At 47.7% G+C, this 21,740-nt stretch overlaps 1 protein-coding gene across 6 annotated transcripts in view; it reads right to left on the reverse strand.

Annotated features, from left to right (window-relative positions):
• The window catches only part of PLEKHA7 (pleckstrin homology domain containing A7), a 218,600-nt gene that overhangs the window by 71,811 nt on the left and 125,049 nt on the right, over window positions 1-21,740 (reverse strand). For all 6 annotated transcript variants that reach the window (XM_083164693.1, XM_083164692.1, XM_083164696.1 and 3 more), the window contains one exon: window positions 15,569-15,652. In XM_083164693.1, coding sequence (XP_083020819.1) covers window positions 15,569-15,652 — 84 coding nt within the window. The remainder of the gene's footprint in view (window positions 1-15,568; window positions 15,653-21,740) is intronic.

Here is a 21,740-nt window from a genome sequence, read left to right on the forward strand (position 1 = left end):
AGATACTGCTGTATATACACTATACATCATTACTTGACAGGTGCCAATTCAGCAGCCAGCCCCAGAACCTGTGTAACTTGTGCTTACCTATTACACACACACACACACATACTATATACACTATACATCATACATCATTACTTGTCAGGTGCCAATTCAGCAGCCAGCCCCAGAACCTGTGTAACTTGTGCTTACCTATCACACACACACACACATACTATATACACTATACATCATTACTTGTCAGGTGCCAGTTCAGCAGCCAGCCCCAGAACCTGTGTAACTTGTGCTTACCTATTACACACACACACACACACACACACACATACTATATACACTATACATCATACATCATTACTTGTCAGGTGCCAATTCAGCAGCCAGCCCCAGAACCTGTGTAACTTGTGCTTACCTATCACATACACACACACACTATATACACTATACATCATTACTTGTCAGGTGCCAGTTCAGCAGCTAGCCCCAGAACCTGTGTAACTTGTGCTTACCTATCACATACACACACACACACACACACACACTATATACACTATACATCATTACTTGTCAGGTGCCAGTTCAGCAGCCAGCATGACCTTGGCATAATGGAGTAATTCCAACCAGACATGCGGTGAACTACAAACTCCACACAGATAGGGCCTTGGCTGGACAGTAACTCATGACCCCAGTGCTGTGAGGCAGCAATGCTCACCACTGCACCACTGTGCTGCCTGCAATGAGAACACTTTCATCTAACTCTGCATTTGGCTGCAGAACTCACACGTCATTGTGCTGCCACCTGGACCTCTCCCCAGCACTCAGCAGAATGAACACTCACGGCCATCCGATGCAGCCAGTATTTACAGGTCATCCCATACACGTGGACCAGCAATGCTAACCACTGTGCTACCAGCTACCAAGGGGTGTAACAACACTTCTGGGAGCTACTGGAAAAATCACTGCTCAGATCATGCTTTGTGTGTATGGCCAATAGGTTACAGCACATTGCGCCCAGTGCCAGCTCCGCACCTGCTGCCCACCTGACCCAAAGCAATGTGATACAGACCGCCCAGACACATATACGCAGGTGCTGGTGGTGGCAGGGACACGACTTTCTGATGTATTACTCCTGCAATACACCGCGGGCGGATCCAGGTGACAGATTGTGTAGAGATTGTGGCTGAAGTCACCAACATGACGGATGGCGGAGCGGAAACGGTGGCGGTTACACAATCGTTCATTGATAAGTGGCTGCTGTTAGGAATCATTTATCTTTAGGCTGCTGCACAAGTGGCACAATAACTGAAGGGCCAGCGGAGGTCAGTACCATAGGAGGGTAGGAGAGGCATTGATCCGGGGATGGAGCGCGAAGCCCCCAGGTTACTGCCCCTCCTTGTACAGACTGTTATATAACAATCCAGTATCGCACGTTAACCAACCTACAATGATGGACATATTAGCAGCGCAGTATTCAAGCAACCAGCGGCTAAGAACACTTATATGGTGTCCATGTCGACATAGATCAACACAGACACAAAGAAAAACATGAAAACTCATGTTGACCTTTCCTGTGTCGGCCATTTCCATGTTGTTGGTCACTGTCGACCTAATCACTGTCGAACATGAGTGGTCATCCTAGTGACTGTTGACCATTTACCCCAGAACCAAGATTCCATGCTGTGACCAATGGTAGTGTCTACAGACGCCCCCAGTCCTTGCACACTAGACTAGAGGAAGAGTTGACCCCAGCAGTAGCATAAAGTCGCAGCTGCCAGTGTGGCAGGAGAAGTGAGAACAGGCGGCCAGCAGCACGACCCCAGATCAGTCCATATATTGGTGCAGCTTTCGTCAGGATCACTGGATTTTCAACCTTTACAGTGACAATATAAGTCACATGTCCCTTTAGCAAAACATTATTCCATCAATAATATTGTAAGAAATGTCCCCATACAAATCAGCGTATAATGAATCTTCCAGCGTTGGGACCTGTTAGAACTACAAGATGATTTATCCTATACCACCACCACACCACCACCCCCCCACCCCCCCCCATGTACGGCCTGACAACTGCCAGTCACAGGACACGGATTAGGAGCGGAAGCTTCTCTCAATGGGGCAGATGTATTAAGCCTGGCGAAGAGATAAACTTGAGATAAAGTGGAGATAAATTGGAAGGAGATAACGCACCAGCCAATCAGCTGTGTTTGAAATATGACAGTTGGAAGTTGATTGGCTGGTGCGTTATCTCTTTCCAATTTATCTCCACTTTATCTCAAGTTTATCTCTTCGCAAAGCTTAATACAGTGGTCTCCAACCTTTTTCGGGGTGGGAGCTACTCGCGACAAAATAAACCGCCCGAAGAGCTACTAAATTTAAAAAAAATTTAAAACCTGCATAATATCCCAAAAAATGCCCTTTACACATTATGCCACACACCGTAATGCCCCTGACACCTTATGCCACACACTGCAATGTCCAATATGTCACAAACATACCTCCCAACACGAGGCAGAGGAGACATCTGCGCGTGCCGAAGGCACGCGCCCAAAATTAGAGGGTTCACCTACTACCGTGGAACTCCTGCGAGGCTACATCCCCCATTTTTTGAGGGCATGGTCAGCTCTCTAAGAGCTGTAGCCACATGTGGTGCGGCCATGGAAAATGGAGATGTGATACACATATGTCCCCAATAGTACAGTGCCAGATACACATGACCCCAATAGTGCAGTCTTTGATGCCCATTATACCTATGCCGCATACTGTGATGCCCATTATACATATGCCCCGCACTGTGATGCTCCATTATACATATGCCACACACATGATGCCCATTATACATATGCCCATTATACAGTACATATGCCCCACAACGTGACGCTCCATTATGCAAACATCCCACAGCGTGACGCTGAATTTAACATATGCCACACACATGATGTCCATTATACATATGCCCCACATCGTGATGCCCATTATACATATGCCGCACACCGTGATGCCCATTATACATATGCCCCACATCGTGATGCTCCATTATACATATGCCCCACTGTGATGCTCCATAATACATATGCCCCACTGTAATGCTCCACTGTGATGCTCCATTATACATATTCCCCACTGTGATGCTCCATTAGACATATTTCCCACTGTGATGCTCCGTTATACATATGCCCCACTGTGATGCTCCATAATACATATGCCCCACTGTGATGCTCCATTATACATATGCCCCACTGTGATGCTCCATTATACATGTGCCCCACTGTGATGCTCCATAATACATGTGCCCCACTGTGATGCTCCATTATACATGTGCCCCACTGTGATGCTCCATTATACATATGCCCCACACACTGTGATGCTCCATTATACATATGCCCCACTGTGATGCTCCATTATACATGTGCCCCACTGTGATGCTCCAGTATACATATGCCCCACTGTGATGCTCCATTATACATGTGCCCCACTGTGATGCTCCATTATACATGTGCCCCACTGTGATGCTCCAGTATACATATGCCCCACTGTGATGCTCCATTATACATGTGCCCCACTGTGATGCTCCATTATACATATGCCCCACTGTGATGCTCCATAATACATATGCCCCACTGTGATGCTCCATAATACATGTGCCCCACTGTGATGCTCCATTATACATGTGCCCCACTGTGATGCTCCATTATACATATGCCCCACTGTGATGCTCCATTATACATATGCCCCACTGTGATGCTCCATTATACATGTGCCCCACTGTGATGCTCCATTATACATATGCCCCACTGTGATGCTCCATTATACATGTGCCCCACTGTGATGCTCCATTATACATGTGCCCCACTGTGATGCTCCAGTATACATATGCCCCACTGTGATGCTCCATTATACATGTGCCCCACTGTGATGCTCCATAATACATGTGCCCCACTGTGATGCTCCATTATACATGTGCCCCACTGTGATGCTCCATTATACATGTGCCCCACTGTGATGCTCCATTATACATGTGCCCCACTGTGATGCTCCATAATACATGTGCCCCACTGTGATGCTCCATTATACATGTGCCCCACTGTGATGCTCCAGTATACATATGCCCCACTGTGATGCTCCATTATACATGTGCCCCACTGTGATGCTCCATAATACATGTGCCCCACTGTGATGCTCCATTATACATGTGCCCCACTGTGATGCTCCATTATACATATGCCCCACACACTGTGATGCTCCATTATACATATGCCCCACTGTGATGCTCCATTATACATGTGCCCCACTGTGATGCTCCAGTATACATATGCCCCACTGTGATGCTCCATTATACATGTGCCCCACTGTGATGCTCCATTATACATATGCCCCACACACTGTGCGCACACAGTTTTCATTTTTTTTTTACCTCATGTAAGTCTGAGCAGAGGCTGTGGCGCAGGACCGGAGCAGACAGAGGCTGCAACATCAATCACGCTGAGCAGAGGCTGTGGCGTCGATGAGAACGTGCGCTGGGGACGTCAGGAGAACGCGGCATGAAGTCACATTCAGAGACCTCTTGCCGCCAAGTGAGGATGAAGAAAGTGCGCTGGGGACGTCAGGAGGACGCAGCATTAAAACACTTTCTGACCTCCTGCCGTCAAGCAAGGTACCGCTACGCGGCAGGAGGTCACTTAAACAGCCCCGAGCTACTGGAAAGGTCCCGGCGAGCTACCCGTCGCTCGCGAGCGACGGGTTGGCGAACCCTGGCTTAATACATCTGCCCCAATGTTACATTCATTACAGAGACATTATTTTCAAGTGGCGGTGATTTGGGTGTGGATCAATTACATTTACATAAGTATTTTTATTGCGGTGCCGCTGAGAGGTACTTACAGGCGCGCAGCCGCACAGCAAATGTTATACGGACATTACAGAGGATTTATGGCCAATTAGGAGGCCGACCGGAATATTCCACCCTAAATACATCAATATAGAAACATAGAATGTGACGGCAGATAAGAACCACTTGGCCCATCTACTCTACCCATGTCCTGTATATTCACACTACCACGTCCTACCGGTATATTTTTGGATTGTGGGAGGAGAGCGGAGTACCTGGAGGAAACCCACGCAAGCGCAGAGAGAATGTACAAACTCCACACAGTTCGGGCCATGGGGGAATCAGACCCATGTTCCCCAAAGATCTGGTGCTGATCTGAACGCGGCTCTCAGGACACCGGCCCTCTTCCTGTTGCGTCTTACAGCGGTTACTTTATTGTGTTTGTCATATTGCATTAAATCAGTAATTATCTAATTAGAGCCTTAATAAGCAATCAGGAACCTCACACATATTGTAAAGGAATATGAACTCAGGCTGTCAGATGATTCCAGTTGTGGGTTATTTATTCATAGAGAAACACTACATTATCTTTTTAATATGCAAACTGCTCAATACCAAAAAATAAGCAAAACTGTGCAAAAAAAACAAAACAAAGCCATAATGAAATAACCTTTTGAGGGGTATGGGGTCATTAGATAGACACTCAATAGGACAACACAGAAAAAAAAGTCGACATGGTCAAAAGCAAAAGGTAGACATGAAAATGGTCGACACATGAAAAGGTCAACACGTTTGCCTCGGTTTTTATGTTTATGTCGACATGTCAACATGGAAAACGTAGTACCGTTGCGATGCACACTGGGATGGTGAAGTTTGAACGGGTCACTTTAAAAAAATAAAAAAAATCATTAAAACGTTGACCTTTTCCCTTGTCGACCTTTTGTTTGTCTTGACCTTTTATACATGTCGACCTAAAGCAGGTTACCCTGTTTCAGGTGTCGACTTATTGTGTTTCGACATGTTTCATGACGGCATTCCTCTCCCGAATACTCCTCACCGTTCCCATACCCATATTTGCGCAATCACATATAAGCTGTGCATGGTGTTTACATAATCAACAGCTCCAGGGTCAGATACTATTACATCAAACCATCTTAATGAAGAAATAAATATAATTAGATGTGCAAACAGATCATTAGAGGCGATTGTACCCAGCAGTAAAAGAACAGACCCACAGACAGCTATAGCAGGGAGAAGCAGTAATTAAGGGATTCGGCGGGCACATAAATTCATCTGTATTAGCGGGACCATCTAATCTATAGCCATATCATTCACCGCCACACGTTTAATCCATAAAACATCACTCGTCCCGACCACAGGGCGCGAGCCGGCACTTTCTCTGCAGTGGGCTACAGCGTGGGAAGTAGCATTAACCTGGTGCTTTGGGTCTGTCCAGGACAAGGATCAGTGAGGCTTCATTTCCTGCAGCGGATCCTGGTGGTGGTGGGGGGGGGGGAGATTAATGCCTCAGAGATATTTCCGCAGTCCTGCCTCGATGCTCTGCATCAATCTCAATCAGAGGGGAGGTGTCACCGTCTAGCAGGCTCCGAGGACTCCGGATGTCTGATTGTGCACAGCCATTACTGTGAGCGGGAATTCATCTGGACAAAGGTGTTTTTTTTTGTTTTGTTTTTTAAATATATGCACAATGGGAAACGCCATTGTTCCAATATATGCTATGCGGTCGACATGCGCTCTTGTCAACTTTTTGATGTGTCAAACTTGTACATGTCGCTCTTTTGGTCTTGACCTATCAACTACTATCCACCATATAGGGCCGTATTCTATCTTTCAGTTTTTTTCATGGTGAAAAACTCGGCCAAGATTCACCTTTCAGTATTCAATCACAGACATTTTCGCCTGTTTTTTGTTCACTTTCGCCCACGCCATTTCACTTTTTTTATTATGGGGGACTGGCATGGGTAAAAACAGGTACAAATTCGCCAAAACCATGTGAATTTGCGGCAAGTTTGCGATTAACGTGGTGGATTTTTCGCCCAGGCCATAGATATAAATGAGCACTGCAGTTTAATTCCGGCCTTTACACATATAATATAATAATACAGTATATATTGAGTCTGCATTGTTTCATGTAAATCCTGTCTCCCCAATAAAAACCCCTGGTACCACAACATTCACCGCCGCTGACAAAGCCCAGACATGTTCGTCCACTGCGACTTTAGTACATAAGCCTTCAGAGGATTGTAGAGAACTGTTTCATCCTAAACCCCCAGGATCCGGAGATTAGAGCCCGGACACAAACAATGGGGCAGATGTATTAAGCCTTAACAAGAGATAAATGCAAGGGTTATAAGGAGAGATAAATGTCCAGCCAATCACCTGCTAACTGCCATGTTACAGGCTGTGTTTGAAAAAAGTTAAGGTGCCCACACACTAGAACGATTATTTGGCCGATTTCCGATATATCGTCCGATGTTTACAGATAATCGGTCGAAAATCGGCCCGATGCGCGTTCCCGTGGATCTTTTGCTAAATCTTCTGATCTTACGTGCTGCATGAAAGATCAGAAGATTTAACAAAAGATCCATAGGAACGCACATGTGATCTTAAGAAAAATCTTTGGTAAAGATGTGCGCTTGCCTGAAATCTTTTGTCCAGGACAGGCAAAAGATTTCAAGGCTAATTTATGCGCACATGTTACAACCGCAGATCTTTCTAGTGTGTGGGCACCTTAAAGGCCCCCATACATTAGGCCGACTTGTCTGAAAGACAAGTCGGACCTAATGTCCTCTGAGCTCTTCCGGCAGCTCCCGGGAGGGCTCACTTTGATTTGGCACTTGATGTGCCATTTTTCACATGGGATAAATTGCATGCGATTTATCCCATGTAAATTCCCGGGGAGCTGCAGGGGGTCTGGAGTCCGAGCTGGATAGGGTCCAGGGCGGGCAGGAGTCTCCACAGTGTCCCGCTGGATGGTCACTGCAGAGACCGTTCGGTCAGCGGCGGCAGTGTTTTGAAAACAATTCAAACTATAGGATGGCCGCTGAGAGAGGATGCGCTCTCAACCAATCAGCGACCTCGTTGATGATTGGCTGGGAGCGCTCTCTCCCTCGGCCAATCAGCGGCAGGCCTATCGTTTGAATTGTTTTCAAAACACTGCCGCCGCTGACCAGCGCAGTGTTTCTGCAGAGCCGCCCAGGACCCTGCACTTGCCGCCCACCCCGCCGCCCCACTACCACTACAGACTAGGTCCCAAGTCGGGTGGTCGGACGTGCAGCAGGTCCGACCACCCGACGCAGATCCAATGCGCACGGGACCGCGCATCGGATCTGAGGGGACATCAAAACTAGCCGATTTTGGTCCGATTTCGGCCAGATCCGACTGATCTGGCCGAAATCGGACCAAAATCGGCTAGTGTATGGGCAGCTTTAGAAGCTGATTGGCTGGACGTTTATCTCTCCTTATCACCCTTGCATTTATCTCTTGTTAAGAGTCGTTGCAGATGCCCCAATGAGTGGTCTCTGTAAATCGCCATCTCATCTGCAAGAACGACTCTCACCTGATATTCTATGCTAGATGTAACGGATGCTCGTCATAATCCAGCATACAACAGCCCAGGAGGCTGCTGGGATCACCTCATTGCTGGACCTTTAATACATCTGAGCCCTAGACTTAATGCCCTGCACTGTTGTGTCCCCTCATGCTGGGCTGATACAGGAGTGACTTGTGTCCCCGCTACGACTCATCCAGGTGGGTATTTAGATTGTGAGCTCTGGGGTGCAGGATCCTGTATAATTATCACGGGGTGCTCAGAACCGCACGCTGCGTGTTAGCGGAGATAGGATAAGCAGAGCCCAGTATGCCCAGTATCTCAGTTCATACACAGCACATCTGCTGCTATAGTAACAGCATCCCCTATGAGCTATGCACGGCCTTTATCACCTGCACTTACCAAACCTGCTACAAGTACAAGACGTGCAGGGCGAGATGCTCTGATTAATTGTGACCACAAAAAAAGACCTATTCTTCCAATATTGGACACAATAGATCAGGGCTGGGCAACACCGGCCCTCCAGATGTTGATGAACTACACATCCCAGGATGCTTTGCATTAGTTTTGCTATGTGCTATTGGGCCGCAATTGCCCAGCCCTGCAATAGATGGTATCCGGGGGGGGGTCATATCACAGGTTCTGTTTCCTGCGAATGCGATGCGAGGCACTTTCCTGTGCGCCTCACAATCGCAGATCAGACGGGCTGTTGTGATTTTTTATTGGAGCCTGAATCCCTTGCTGGTATAGTATAAGATACACCGCAGAGATGCCAGGTGAGTTAGTGGGGTATCGCATGCGATTCCTCCCACTAGTAGATGGGGGCCTTTACAATGTATCATGGTGACTTCCACAAGAAAACATCCAGCAGTTGGTGTAATGGTTAGCACTACTGCCTCACAGCACTGAGGTCATGGGTTCTATCCCCACCATGTGTTATATATACAGGGCAGTATGGATGGTGTAATGGTTATATTACTGCATCACAGCGCTGAGGTCATGGGTTCTATCCCACCATGTGTTATATATACAGGGCAGTACGGATGGTGTAATGGTTACATTACTGCCTCACAGCACTGAGGTCATGGGTTCTATCCCCACCATGTGTTATATATACAGGGCAGTACGGATGGTGTAATGGTTACATTACTGCCTCACAGCACTGAGGTCATGGGTTCTATCCCCACCATGTGTTATATATACGGGGCAGTACGGATGGTGTAATGGTAACATTACTGCCTCACAGTGCTGAGGTCATGGGTTCTATTCCCACCATGTGTTATATATAAAGGGGCAGTACGGATGGTGTAATGGTTAGCATTACTGCCTCACAGCGCTGAGGTCATGGGTTCTATCCCCACCATGTGTTATATATACAGGGCAGTATGGATGGTGTAATGGTTATATTACTGCATCACAGCGCTGAGGTCATGGGTTCTATTCCCACCATGTGTTATATATACGGGGCAGTACGGATGGTGTAATGGTTAGCATTACTGCCTCACAGCACTGAGGTCATGGGTTCTATTCCCACCATGTGTTATATATACGGGGCAGTACGGATGGTGTAATGGTTAGTATTACTGCCTCACAGCACTGAGGTCATGGGTTCTATCCCCACCATGTGTTATATATACGGGGCAGTACGGATGGTGTAATGGTTATAGCATTACTGCCTCACAGCGCTGAGGTCATGGGTTCTATCCTCACCATGTGTTATATATACGGGGCAGTACGGATGGTGTAATGGTTAGCATTACTGCCTCACAGCACTGAGGTCATGGGTTCTATCCACACCATGTGTTATATATACGGGGCAGTACGGATGGTGTAATGGTTAGCATTACTGCCTCACAGCACTGAGGTCATGGGTTCTATCCCCACCAAGTGTTATATATACGGGGCAGTACGGATGGTGTAATGGTTAGTATTACTGCCTCACAGCACTGAGGTCATGGGTTCTATCCCTACCATGTGTTATATATACAGGGCAGTAAGGATGGTGTAATGGTTAGCACTACTGCCTCACAGCACTGAGGTCATGGGTTCTATCCCCACCATGTGTTATATATACGGGGCAGTACGGACGGTGTAATGGTTATATTACTGCATCACAGCGCTGAGGTCATGGGTTCTATCCCACCATGTGTTATATATACAGGGCAGTACGGATGGTGTAATGGTTACATTACTGCCTCACAGCACTGAGGTCATGGGTTCTATCCCCACCATGTGTTATATATACAGGGCAGTACGGATGGTGTAATGGTTACATTACTGCCTCACAGCACTGAGGTCATGGGTTCTATCCCCACCATGTGTTATATATACGGGGCAGTACGGATGGTGTAATGGTTACATTACTGCCTCACAGTGCTGAGGTCATGGGTTCTATTCCCACCATGTGTTATATATAAAGGGGCAGTACGGATGGTGTAATGGTTAGCATTACTGCCTCACAGCGCTGAGGTCATGGGTTCTATCCCCACCATGTGTTATATATACAGGGCAGTATGGATGGTGTAATGGTTATATTACTGCATCACAGCGCTGAGGTCATGGGTTCTATTCCCACCATGTGTTATATATACGGGGCAGTACGGATGGTGTAATGGTTAGCATTACTGCCTCACAGCACTGAGGTCATGGGTTCTATTCCCACCATGTGTTATATATACGGGGCAGTACGGATGGTGTAATGGTTATAGCATTACTGCCTCACAGCGCTGAGGTCATGGGTTCTATCCTCACCATGTGTTATATATACGGGGCAGTACGGATGGTGTAATGGTTAGCATTACTGCCTCACAGCACTGAGGTCATGGGTTCTATCCCCACCATGTGTTATATATACGGGGCAGTACGGATGGTGTAATGGTTAGTATTACTGCCTCACAGCACTGAGGTCATGGGTTCTATCCCTACCATGTGTTATATATACAGGGCAGTAAGGATGGTGTAATGGTTAGCACTACTGCCTCACAGCACTGAGGTCATGGGTTCTATCCCCACCATGTGTTATATATACGGGGCAGTACGGACGGTGTAATGGTTAGCATTACTGCCTCACAGCACTGAGGTCATGGGTTCTATCCCCACCATGTGTTATATATACGGGGCAGTACGGATGGTGTAATGGTTAGCATTACTGCCTCACAGCACTGAGGTCATAGGTTCTATCCCCACCATGTGTTATATATACGGGGCAGTACGGATGGTGTAATGGTTAGCATTACTGCCTCACAGCACTGAGGTCATAATGGCTAGCACTACTGCCTCACATCGCTGAGGTCATGGGTTCTATCCCCACTATGTGTTATATATAGGGGGCAGTACGGATGGTGTAATGGTTATAGCATTACTGCCTCACAGTGCTGAGGTCATGGGTTCTATCCCCACCATGTGTTATATATAGGGGGCGGTGTAATGGTTAGCATTACTGCCTCACAGCGCTGAGGTCATGGGTTCTATCCCCACCATGTGTTATATATAGGGGGCAGTACGGACGGTGTAATGGTTAGCATTACTGCCTCACAGCGCTGAGGTCATGGGTTCTATCCCCACCATGTGTTATATATAGGGGGCAGTACGGACGGTGTAATGGTTAGCACTACTGCCTCACAGCGCTGAGATCATGGGTTCCATCCCCACCATGGCCCTAACTGTGTGGAATTTGTATATTCTCCCCGTGCTTGCATGGGTTTCCTCCGGGTACTCCGGCTTCCTCCCACAATCCAAAAATATACTGGTCAGTTAATTGGCCCTAAAATGAATGTCTGTGTGTGCGTGTACATCAGGGTTGCCGACCCTCCCGGAATTACCGTGAGGATCCCGAAAATCGGGTCCTCCTCCCGGCCTCCCGGAAAGGTGGGCAACCCTCCCGGATTCCGGGGGACCCCCACGCCACCCCCCGATTGCGGCGTCTTCCCCATACCTTTTGGATTGAAATAGTCAATCCGCGGGTGTCAGAGGAGGGGGCGGAGCTAAAATCGCGTCATTTTAGCTCCGCCCCCTCCACAGAGATCCGTGTATTGGGGGTTTTACCATCATGGGGGCGGGGCTTAATGATGTAAAGCTCAAGCCCCGCCCCCCGACCTGCAGCTGGAAGTCTCCTCTCCGGGCTTCTCCCGGAGAGGAGACAGAAAAAGTCGGCAACCCTGGTGTACATGTGGTAGGGAATATAGATTGTAAGCTCCACTGGGGCAGGGACTGATGTGAATGGGCAACTATTCTCTGCACAGCGCTGCGGAATATGTGTGCGCCATATAAATAACTGGTAATAAGTAAATAATATAGATTCTATACACAATGTCCCTTATTCTGGTTCCTTCTCAAATGGACAAAACCATGCTGCACTGCAGGAGGGGGGCAGATGTAACATGTGCAGAGATAATTAGATTTGGGTGGGGTTTTGCAGCCAGTATTTTCCCTGCACAGAAACAAAATAACTCATCCAAATCAAATTCTCTCTGCACATGTTACATCTGCCCCACCTGCAGTGCACATGGTTTTGTCCATATGAGAAGGAACCAGAATAAGGGTCATTGTCCCAAGCATGAGATGAGCATGAGGATCTGAATCTTTATATCCTAACTAAATGAGTACAGACGTCATATCGGTTATATGGTGGAGATGTTCCCATAAGCAGATAAGGTGAGATTCTGTCCCTGCAATGTGCAGAACGTACAAGTTCTGTCTGTTCTTATTCTAATTATACTCCAGTGTCATTATTGGGTGTACGGATTTATACCGATGTTCATATTGTTGTATTCGATGTGGTATTCTGGAACTGGGTCATTTCCTTGTTTAAAGGGTACAGCAGGGCTATTTTTGTGCAGGCTCCAGCAGGAACTGAGGCCCTTATTCTAGTTCACTCTTTCAGACAAAATATTTCTTAGATGGACAAAACCATGTGCACTGCAGGTGAAGCAGGTGTTACTTGTGCAGAGATAATTAGATTTGGGTGGGGTTTTACACCTGCCTCACCTGCAGTGCACATGGTTTTGTCCATTAAGGAAATATTTTGTCAGAAAGAGTGAACTAGAATAAGGGCCTCAGTTCCTGCTGGAGCCTGCACAAAAATAGCCCTGGGGTACAGTATATGGGATGTCAGGAGGAGCCTCTGTGTATTTGGTGACGGGAATGTGCACAGCGGCACTGAGATAATTGTACGCCCAAGAAGGGACCCAGATCAAAGTCTGTTTGTATTGTTTTGTGCAGAAAGCTACGATTGTAATACTTATGGGAGGCCCGGTCAGGGGGACCCAGGTTTATGCCTCTATGGTAATAATACAACATCATTCTGATACTGTGTTCATTAAATCTAGCACCCTGCATCTTTCAGGTCTGCATATAAGTGCTGAAATACAGACCACACTGTGCTAGAAGCAAAACAGCAGAGAGCAAAACTCCAGACAGGGAAGAGGCACTGCCCGGGTTGTGCTAGAAGGAGCACTATAATCTATACCCAGTGACAGTCATCTGTGAAGTGCTTTACTGGCGCAGCGGTAAACAATGTTGCAAACATCCCGATACCCCCACAAAAAGGGGGCCACCTCCCCAGCGCTAGATCTGGTGCCATATCTATGGACGGTCTACAACTGAAGAAATAACATGTACTAAGAGGTAATAGAGATGCATCAATCATTTTACATAAAAAACAATTAAATAAAAAGGTGTATTCTCATTTCCCTTGATGGACTGAACACATTGGTTTGTATAATGCAGATGCAGCAACACAGTGTAAGTACACATAGATAACGCCATATCGCTGACCGTCCGGACCCTGGGGACACGGAGGCAGTGCGTTCGTGAATGTTTCCGGAATTTGTATTTGCACATATATCTCCAGTGAGAGTGGGGATGTGTCACTATCTGCGATGCTAGGGTATAATGTGATCTATGAGCGGGTGGTATAATGTCACACAGCAGTATCTCTGACAAGGAGACAACGGTGATGAAGCGTTTGGCGGGGGTAACGCGGTATATGGCTCCAGGAGGATGAGCGGAGGGGAATGTAATTACCAGAGCAGGGAAATATTAGCTGGTAGTATTATTAGCGGCCTGGACAGAAAATTAACGATCATGGACTCATTTTTGTCAGACCGTCAGTACTTAATGTGCCGCAGTCCACAGATGAGGGATCCAGGCTGCTTTCCACTCTGCACAGCACAGAAGCAGTGATGCCAGTCACAGACAATTGCCACACACTGGCATCTACCCCCCCCCCCCAATGACACAATGTACAGAGTAAAGCAGCATTGGACAAATATCTCATCTCCCCCTGTGCCCTAGATACCCCATAGAGCATCTGTATAACAAACAAACAAAAAAAGTGCCCCTCAAACCCACCTAAACAAGAGAAGTGAAAGTATAAGGCCATATACTGGGATGCAGTTAATTTGCCGGCGGTCGGAATCCCGACACTGGAATCCCGACCGCCGAAATCCCGAAACTTTCTCCCTCCGTGGGTGTCCACGACACCCATAGAGGGAGAATAAAATAGCGTGCCGAGCGTAGCGAGGCACCGGGCCCGCTGCGTGGCGAGCGCAGCGAGCCCGCAAGGGGGGGGGCGATCCATGTCCCCCCCTTGTCGGGATTTCGGCGGTCGGGATTCAAGTGTCGGGATTCCGACCGCCGGCAAATCGTATCGGATCCCATATACTATAGGATAGAATAGCCAGACGCTACAATCAGCAACCATGTACCTCATACTGGGCCAGATGCACTAAGCTTCAAAAAGTGATAAAATGGAGAGTGATAAACAACCAGCCAATCAGCTGCTACCTACAACGTCACAGACTGTGTTTGAAAAATGTCAGACAGCAGCTGATTGGTTGGTTATTTATCACTCTTTATTTTATCACTTTTGAAGCTTAGTGCATCTGGCCCACAATGTACTAAGCCTTGGGCAATGATAAAGTTGAGATAAATAAACTATCAGCCAGCCCCCAACTGTCATATTTTCAAACTCAGGCTGTAACATTAGGAGTTGATTGAACCCAGCTGATTTGGCTGTTGCGTTATCTCCTTCCACTTTACCAGGCATAATACATTTTACCCAAAGTTCTGCAGCGATACAGACAGTCACCTGCCAATGTCCTGGGGACCCGAAACATCACCCGACCCCCCAATAATGACCCCCAAGAGCGGCCGCATGAGGAGATACGTACTCGTCCCGTAGCTCATACTCTGCATTCTCAGGAGATATCTCGCCCGTCACCGGGTGTGTGAACGTCGTCGTCCTCTGGTTGTGGCTGCAGAGAAAGGAGAAATGAACAGGTCAGGAATAATCACTTGTCACATTCATCACTGTCATCACTAGTATGAAAGATTAACATGTCTCCTTGTAGATGTCAGCGGTGACTTATGTTATGGGTCCGGAGCTGCCGCTGATTACATCCTGCGCCCACCGATTACTGGTCCCCTGATGTGGAACACAATAAAGGGGGACAGCGCAGGTCGTTTTTCGCAGCGCCGTATCACAGACACTGACAGATCCCTCTGTATAGAGATTTAGCTGCGCGTTATTTTATCACCGTTAAGTACGTTGAAGACGTTTCTTAATCCCAGAAGTTTGACAGCTGGGGGTGGATGGGATCTTCCACATCGCACAGCGAGCAACTGAACAAGAAGGGAGATGTCATCCTTATCCCACATCAATTATCTTATCGGAACGTCCGGAATATTTACTAATACGCACAATTCTCCAGACAGAATATGTTCTGTCTATTAAGGGTTTGGCTCTATAGGTCCGACACAAAATCTGGGGCTCCCCAGATGCTGTGGAACTATAAGTCTCAGCATGTGCCTGCAAAACACACAGTGCCTGATTCGGAATTCTACATTGGATTTTGAATGCATTAAAGCAATATCTTCTGCACGCACCCCGATAAGATACGCACAGAGCCTTTGGGGGTTATTCAGAACTGATTGCTGGGCTGCTAATCTGCTGAGCCCTGCAATCAGGTATTTGCTGCCCAGCCAAAGTGAAATCCCGTCCTGTGCAAGCTTGCAAATCGATGTGCACGGCGTGTGAGAATATTACGCCCATCGGCGATAAGCAGCAAATACATTCGCAAGTCGCTCATCATCACATGATTTTCCCAGTGGGCGCAGTCCCCTCACACACCTGGCCACGCCTGCATTATCCCTGACACTCCCAGATAACAGCCGCTTCCCATGTAGTGATTCCCCAGTGTGTGCAGTCTGTGCGTAGCCCAGGACTTACTCAGCGGCTGTTATAGAATCAGGCTGATCGGGGGCGGAGCTGACATCACATGACTTCCCCTCACACACCTGGCCACGCCTAGATTATCCCTGACACTCCCAGATAACAGCCGGTCCCCATGTAATGATTCCCCAGTGTGCACAGTCTGTGCATAGCCCAGGACTTACTCAGCGGCTGTGATAGAATCAGGCTGATCGGGGGCAGAGCTGACATCACATGACTTCCCCTCACACACCTGGCCACGCCTGCGTATTACCTGACACTCCCAGATAACAGCCGCTCACCATATAATGATTCCCCAGTGTGTGCAGTGTGTGCGTAGCCCAGGACTTACTCAGAGGCTGTGATAGAATCAGGCTGATCGGGGGCGGAGCTGACATCACATGACTTCCCCTCACACACCTGGCCACGCCTGCGTATTACCTGACACTCCCAGATAACAGCCGCTCACCATGTAATGATTCCCCAGTGTGTGCAGTGTGTGCGTAGCCCAGGACTTACGCTGCGGCTGTGATACTGATCGGGGGCGGAGCTGACGTCACATGACTTCCCCTCACACACCTGGCCACGCCTGCATTATCCCTGACACTCCCAGATAACAGCCGCTCACCATGTAATGATTCCCCAGTGTGTGCGTAGCCCAGGACTTACTCAGCGGCTGCGATAGAACCAGGCTGATCGGGGGCGGAGCTGACATCACATGACTTCCCCTCACACCTGGTCACGCCTGGGTATCACCTGACACTCCCAGATAACAGCCGCTCACCATGTAATGATTCCCCAGTGTGTGCGTAGCCCAGGACTTACTCAGCGGCTGTGATAGAATCAGGCTGATCGGGGGCGGAGCTGACGTCACATGACTTCCCCTCACACACCTGGCCACGCCTGCATTATCCCTGACACTCCCAGATAACAGCTGCTCACCATGTAATGCTTCCCAAGTGTGTGTGTAGCCCAGGACTTACTCAGCGGCTGTGATAGAATCAGGCTGATCGGGGGCGGAGCTGACATCACATGACTTCCCCTCATACACCTGGCCACGCCTGCTTATTACCTGACACTCCCAGATAACAGCCGCTCACCATGTTATGATTCCCATAGTGTGTGGACTTATTCGGTAGCTGCGATAGAATCAGTTGGATCGGGGCTGGAACTGATGTCTCATGACTTCCACTTAAACACCTGCGTTTTCCCTGATACTCCCAGAAAACGGCCGGTTAGCACCCACAAACGCCGGATTCTTGTAAATCAACTCCTGTATGGCCAGAGATTAAAACATGCGTACTTTCATCTGTTCAAATAGTTCTGCACTCGCCCCGGGAATAGGCCCCACTTCCAGCTCAGCTCCAATACATTATACTGTGGTCCTGATCCAGAACAAGGGATCGGAAACACAAAAAGTTTAATGTGCCTCAAATTGGATGAGTCAGTGTCGCAGTGTAAAGATTACTCTAGAAATGTGCAAATATCTTCCCGGTTCCTAAAACCCTTTCACATCCCAGTGCTGGGAGGAGGGGGCACCGTCCGCCCTTCTCTCTTGGTTAATATTTAAAACTAAATGGTAAAAGTGGTTGTTATCTGTGGACAAACTCTAGGTCTCTATGTAATATTTAAGATCGCATGCAGCTTACCATGATTCCCAGCCCCCAGGCAAAGCCCCAGGCCCGGTCTCCCCAGTTCCTCATTACACTGGGCTCTTTCATTCAGGACAAAACCCAGAGAGAACATGAAATATTTACATAGAAGTGTTCTCAATTATTGAACAAATAGAGAAATCTACTGAGACTCCTATTATTCCTCCTCTGCAGCAAATACACGTACAGTAGAATAAATCACAGAGGCGCAGTAAAACAAGTAACTGAATAGTTTATTCCACCCCCGAGACCCATTGTGTATAAATGGGATATATGTGTATATTGTAGCATGTCTATCACTGGTGGGAATGAGAAGTCTGTATTCCACCAACAGATAGACGTGTAACGTGGATCAGCAGATGGTACCAGCGGGAGCAGGTCACGTCACTGTATTATCATTAATAAGAAGTATTATGTATATTAGAAGTCCCCACTCAGATTTCTGTGACCTGCGTAAACCTCCACAGTATCCGTGATCCTCTTGGAGAATAATTATTGTGTTCTGGCCGGTTCCTCTTTCTTTCGAGACTTTTTTAAAGAGGGATATTTATACCGTTACAAGGTTTTTGCCTCGTGGACCCAGGTCAGCATTGGTGTAAAAGGGGCCAACCCAGGTCCATTTACAGGGTGGAACACTGGTAGGACCTGAGTAGTGGGTGGTGTAAATGGTGCCAACCCAGGTTGTGACATCCGGGTAGTGATGAAAGTATGCCGGAAGTGGCGCCGCACTCCGGAAGTCGGTGCCGTGTATTGAAGCTGCAAAAGACAGCAGCTGGGAAGGATGGCCAGTGCACACAGGCTCCGGGCACCCCTGCTACCTGGCGCTGCACAGGCGGACCTGCCACAGCCCTATCTGGCACTAGGAAGCAGCGATGACAGCGGGACCAAGAGCTTTTAGGAGGCGGGTTCGTGATGTGCGTCCGACTCCAGGGACTTCGTTTTTTTACGTATATATACCCTACCTACAGAAATCATAATTGGATGCAGTATCATTTATGTTCTTTTTTGGGAGGGGGCTGGGGGGAAGCACTTGGGAGATGCTGCACTTTTATACCGCTATGTGTCCTTGAGCAATGAATAAAACTTTTTGAAAAAGTATTTTACAAAATAAAACAAACCAACATATTTCAATGCGAACTTGTGATGTCTTTTAATTATTATTTTAAATCATTGAGGGAAGTTTAGATCGCAGTTTATCAGTCCTAAAATGGACATTTTTAATGTCATCCATAGGGAAAAGCAAGGATCACCAAGGTTCAGTGTAAACGGCGCAGAACCGGGTCCAACCTGGGTCACAGTACTGTGAAAATGGGGTATGAAGTTGGGTCCGACCCTGGAAACTCCTGTGTTCAAAGACCAGAGATTTTGGTGTATAAAGGGGTATTATTGAGTTCTCTACAGAGCTAGACGTTGCCTATAGCAACCAATCACATTTCAACATTCCGCAAATACATTCCGAAAAATGTCAGCTAGAAGCAGATTGGTAGCAATCCGCAGACATCAGATTTCCATCCTCATCATCCCTGGAGATGATTTGCACCTGGTTCCTGGTTGCGGTTCTCTGGTCTATAGCGCTGTGTATTGTGCGCTGCAGTCATTGCTGAGAGGCACAGAGAAAACCTGTGCAATCTTATTTACTAATAACCTGTCCACTGCCGCTGAGGCACATTACATTGTGATCAACTAAATGTCTCATTTAAATGTAATTATAGGGACTACAGAGAACGTAATGAAACAGTTGTGTAATTAGGATTATTCCTATATGTAAATATCACATTCCTGCCCCTCCCCGCACAGGGCTTTGTGTTTAGGGGAATAAAGGGATAATTTGTGTTTTTAAGACTATCAACACAATCAGGACTAATCCTACTGTGCAGGTACCAATGCTGATAATTATGCTCAGCTAGCTGCAGAATACAGGAAGTGGTACTGTGCAGGTACCAATGCTGATAATTAGGCTCAGCTAGCCGCAGAATACAGGAAGTGGTACTGCGCAGTCACCAATGCTGATAATTAGGCTCAGCTAGCTGCAGAATACAGGAAGTGGTACTGCGCAGTCACTAATGCTGATAATTAGGCTCAGATTCGGCATGAAAAGCCGGCGGTCGGGATCCCGGCGTTCAAAATCCCGACGCCGGATTCCCGAACGCCGAAATCCCGAACGCCGAAGTCCCGACAAGGGGGGGACGTGGATCGCCCCCCTTGCGGGCTCGCTGCGCTCGCCACGCAGTGGGCCCGGTGCCTCGCTACGCTCGGCACGCTAATTTATTCTCCCTCCGAGGATGTCGTGGGCACCCACGTGGGGAGAAAGTGTCGGGATTCCGGCGTTGGGATTCTGAACGCCGGGATCCCGACCGCTGGGATTTAAACTGCATCCCTTAGGCTCAGCTAGCTGCAGAATACAGGAAGTGGTACTGCGCAGTCACCAATGCCGATAATTAGGCTCAGCTAGCTGCAGAATACAGGAAGTGGTACTGCGCAGTTACCAATGCTGATAATTACACTCATCAAGCTGCAGAATACAGGAAGTGGTACTGTGCAGTCACCCATGCTGATAATTAGGCTCATCTAGCTGCAGAATACAGGAAGTGGTACTGTGCAGTTACCAATGCTGATAATTAGGCTCAGCTAGCTGCAGAATACAGGAAGTGGTACTGTGCAGGTACCAATGCTGATAATTAGGCTCAGCTAGCCGCAGAATACAGGAAGTAGTGCTGTGCAGTTAGCAGTGCAGATAATTATATCCAACTACAGCACAAGATAAATGGTACATAAAGCCGTCTATACAGATAATTACACTCATGTACAGAACACCAGAAGTACTGTGCAGCTGAGATATGGTCATCGGCAGCATGGTCGTCAAGCATTAGGTCAACACCATTAGGCCAACATGGGGATAGGTCGACATGGTACCAAATGATCCCACCCACGTGGGGAGAAAGTGTCGGGATTCCGGCGTCGGGATTCTGAACGCCGGGATCCTGACCGCCGGGATTTAAACTGCATCCCTTAGGCTCAGCTAGCTGCAGAATACAGGAAGTGGTACTGCGCAGTCACCAATGCTGATAATTAGGCTCAGCTAGCTGCAGAATACAGGAAGTGGTACTGTGCAGTCACCCATGCTGATAATTAGGCTCAGATAGCTGCAGAATACAGGAAGTGGTACTGTGCAGTTACCAATGCTGATAATTATGCTCAGCTAGCTGCAGAATACAGGAAGTGGTACTGTGCAGTTACCAATGCTGATAATTAGGCTCAGCTGGCTGCAGAATACAGGAAGTGGTACTGTGCAGTTACCAATGCTGATAATTAGGCTCAGCTAGCTGCAGAATACAGGAAGTGGTACTGTGCAGTCACCAATGCTGATAATTAGGCTCAGCTAGCTGCAGAATACAGGAAGTGGTACTGTGCAGTCACCAATGCTGATAATTAGGCTCAGCTGGCTGCAGAATACAGGAAGTGGTACTGTGCAGTTACCCA

The sequence above is a fragment of the Crinia signifera genome, chromosome 11, assembly GCF_055691185.1.
Source record: "Crinia signifera chromosome 11, ASM5569118v1, whole genome shotgun sequence".
NCBI lineage: Eukaryota > Metazoa > Chordata > Amphibia > Anura > Myobatrachidae > Crinia > Crinia signifera.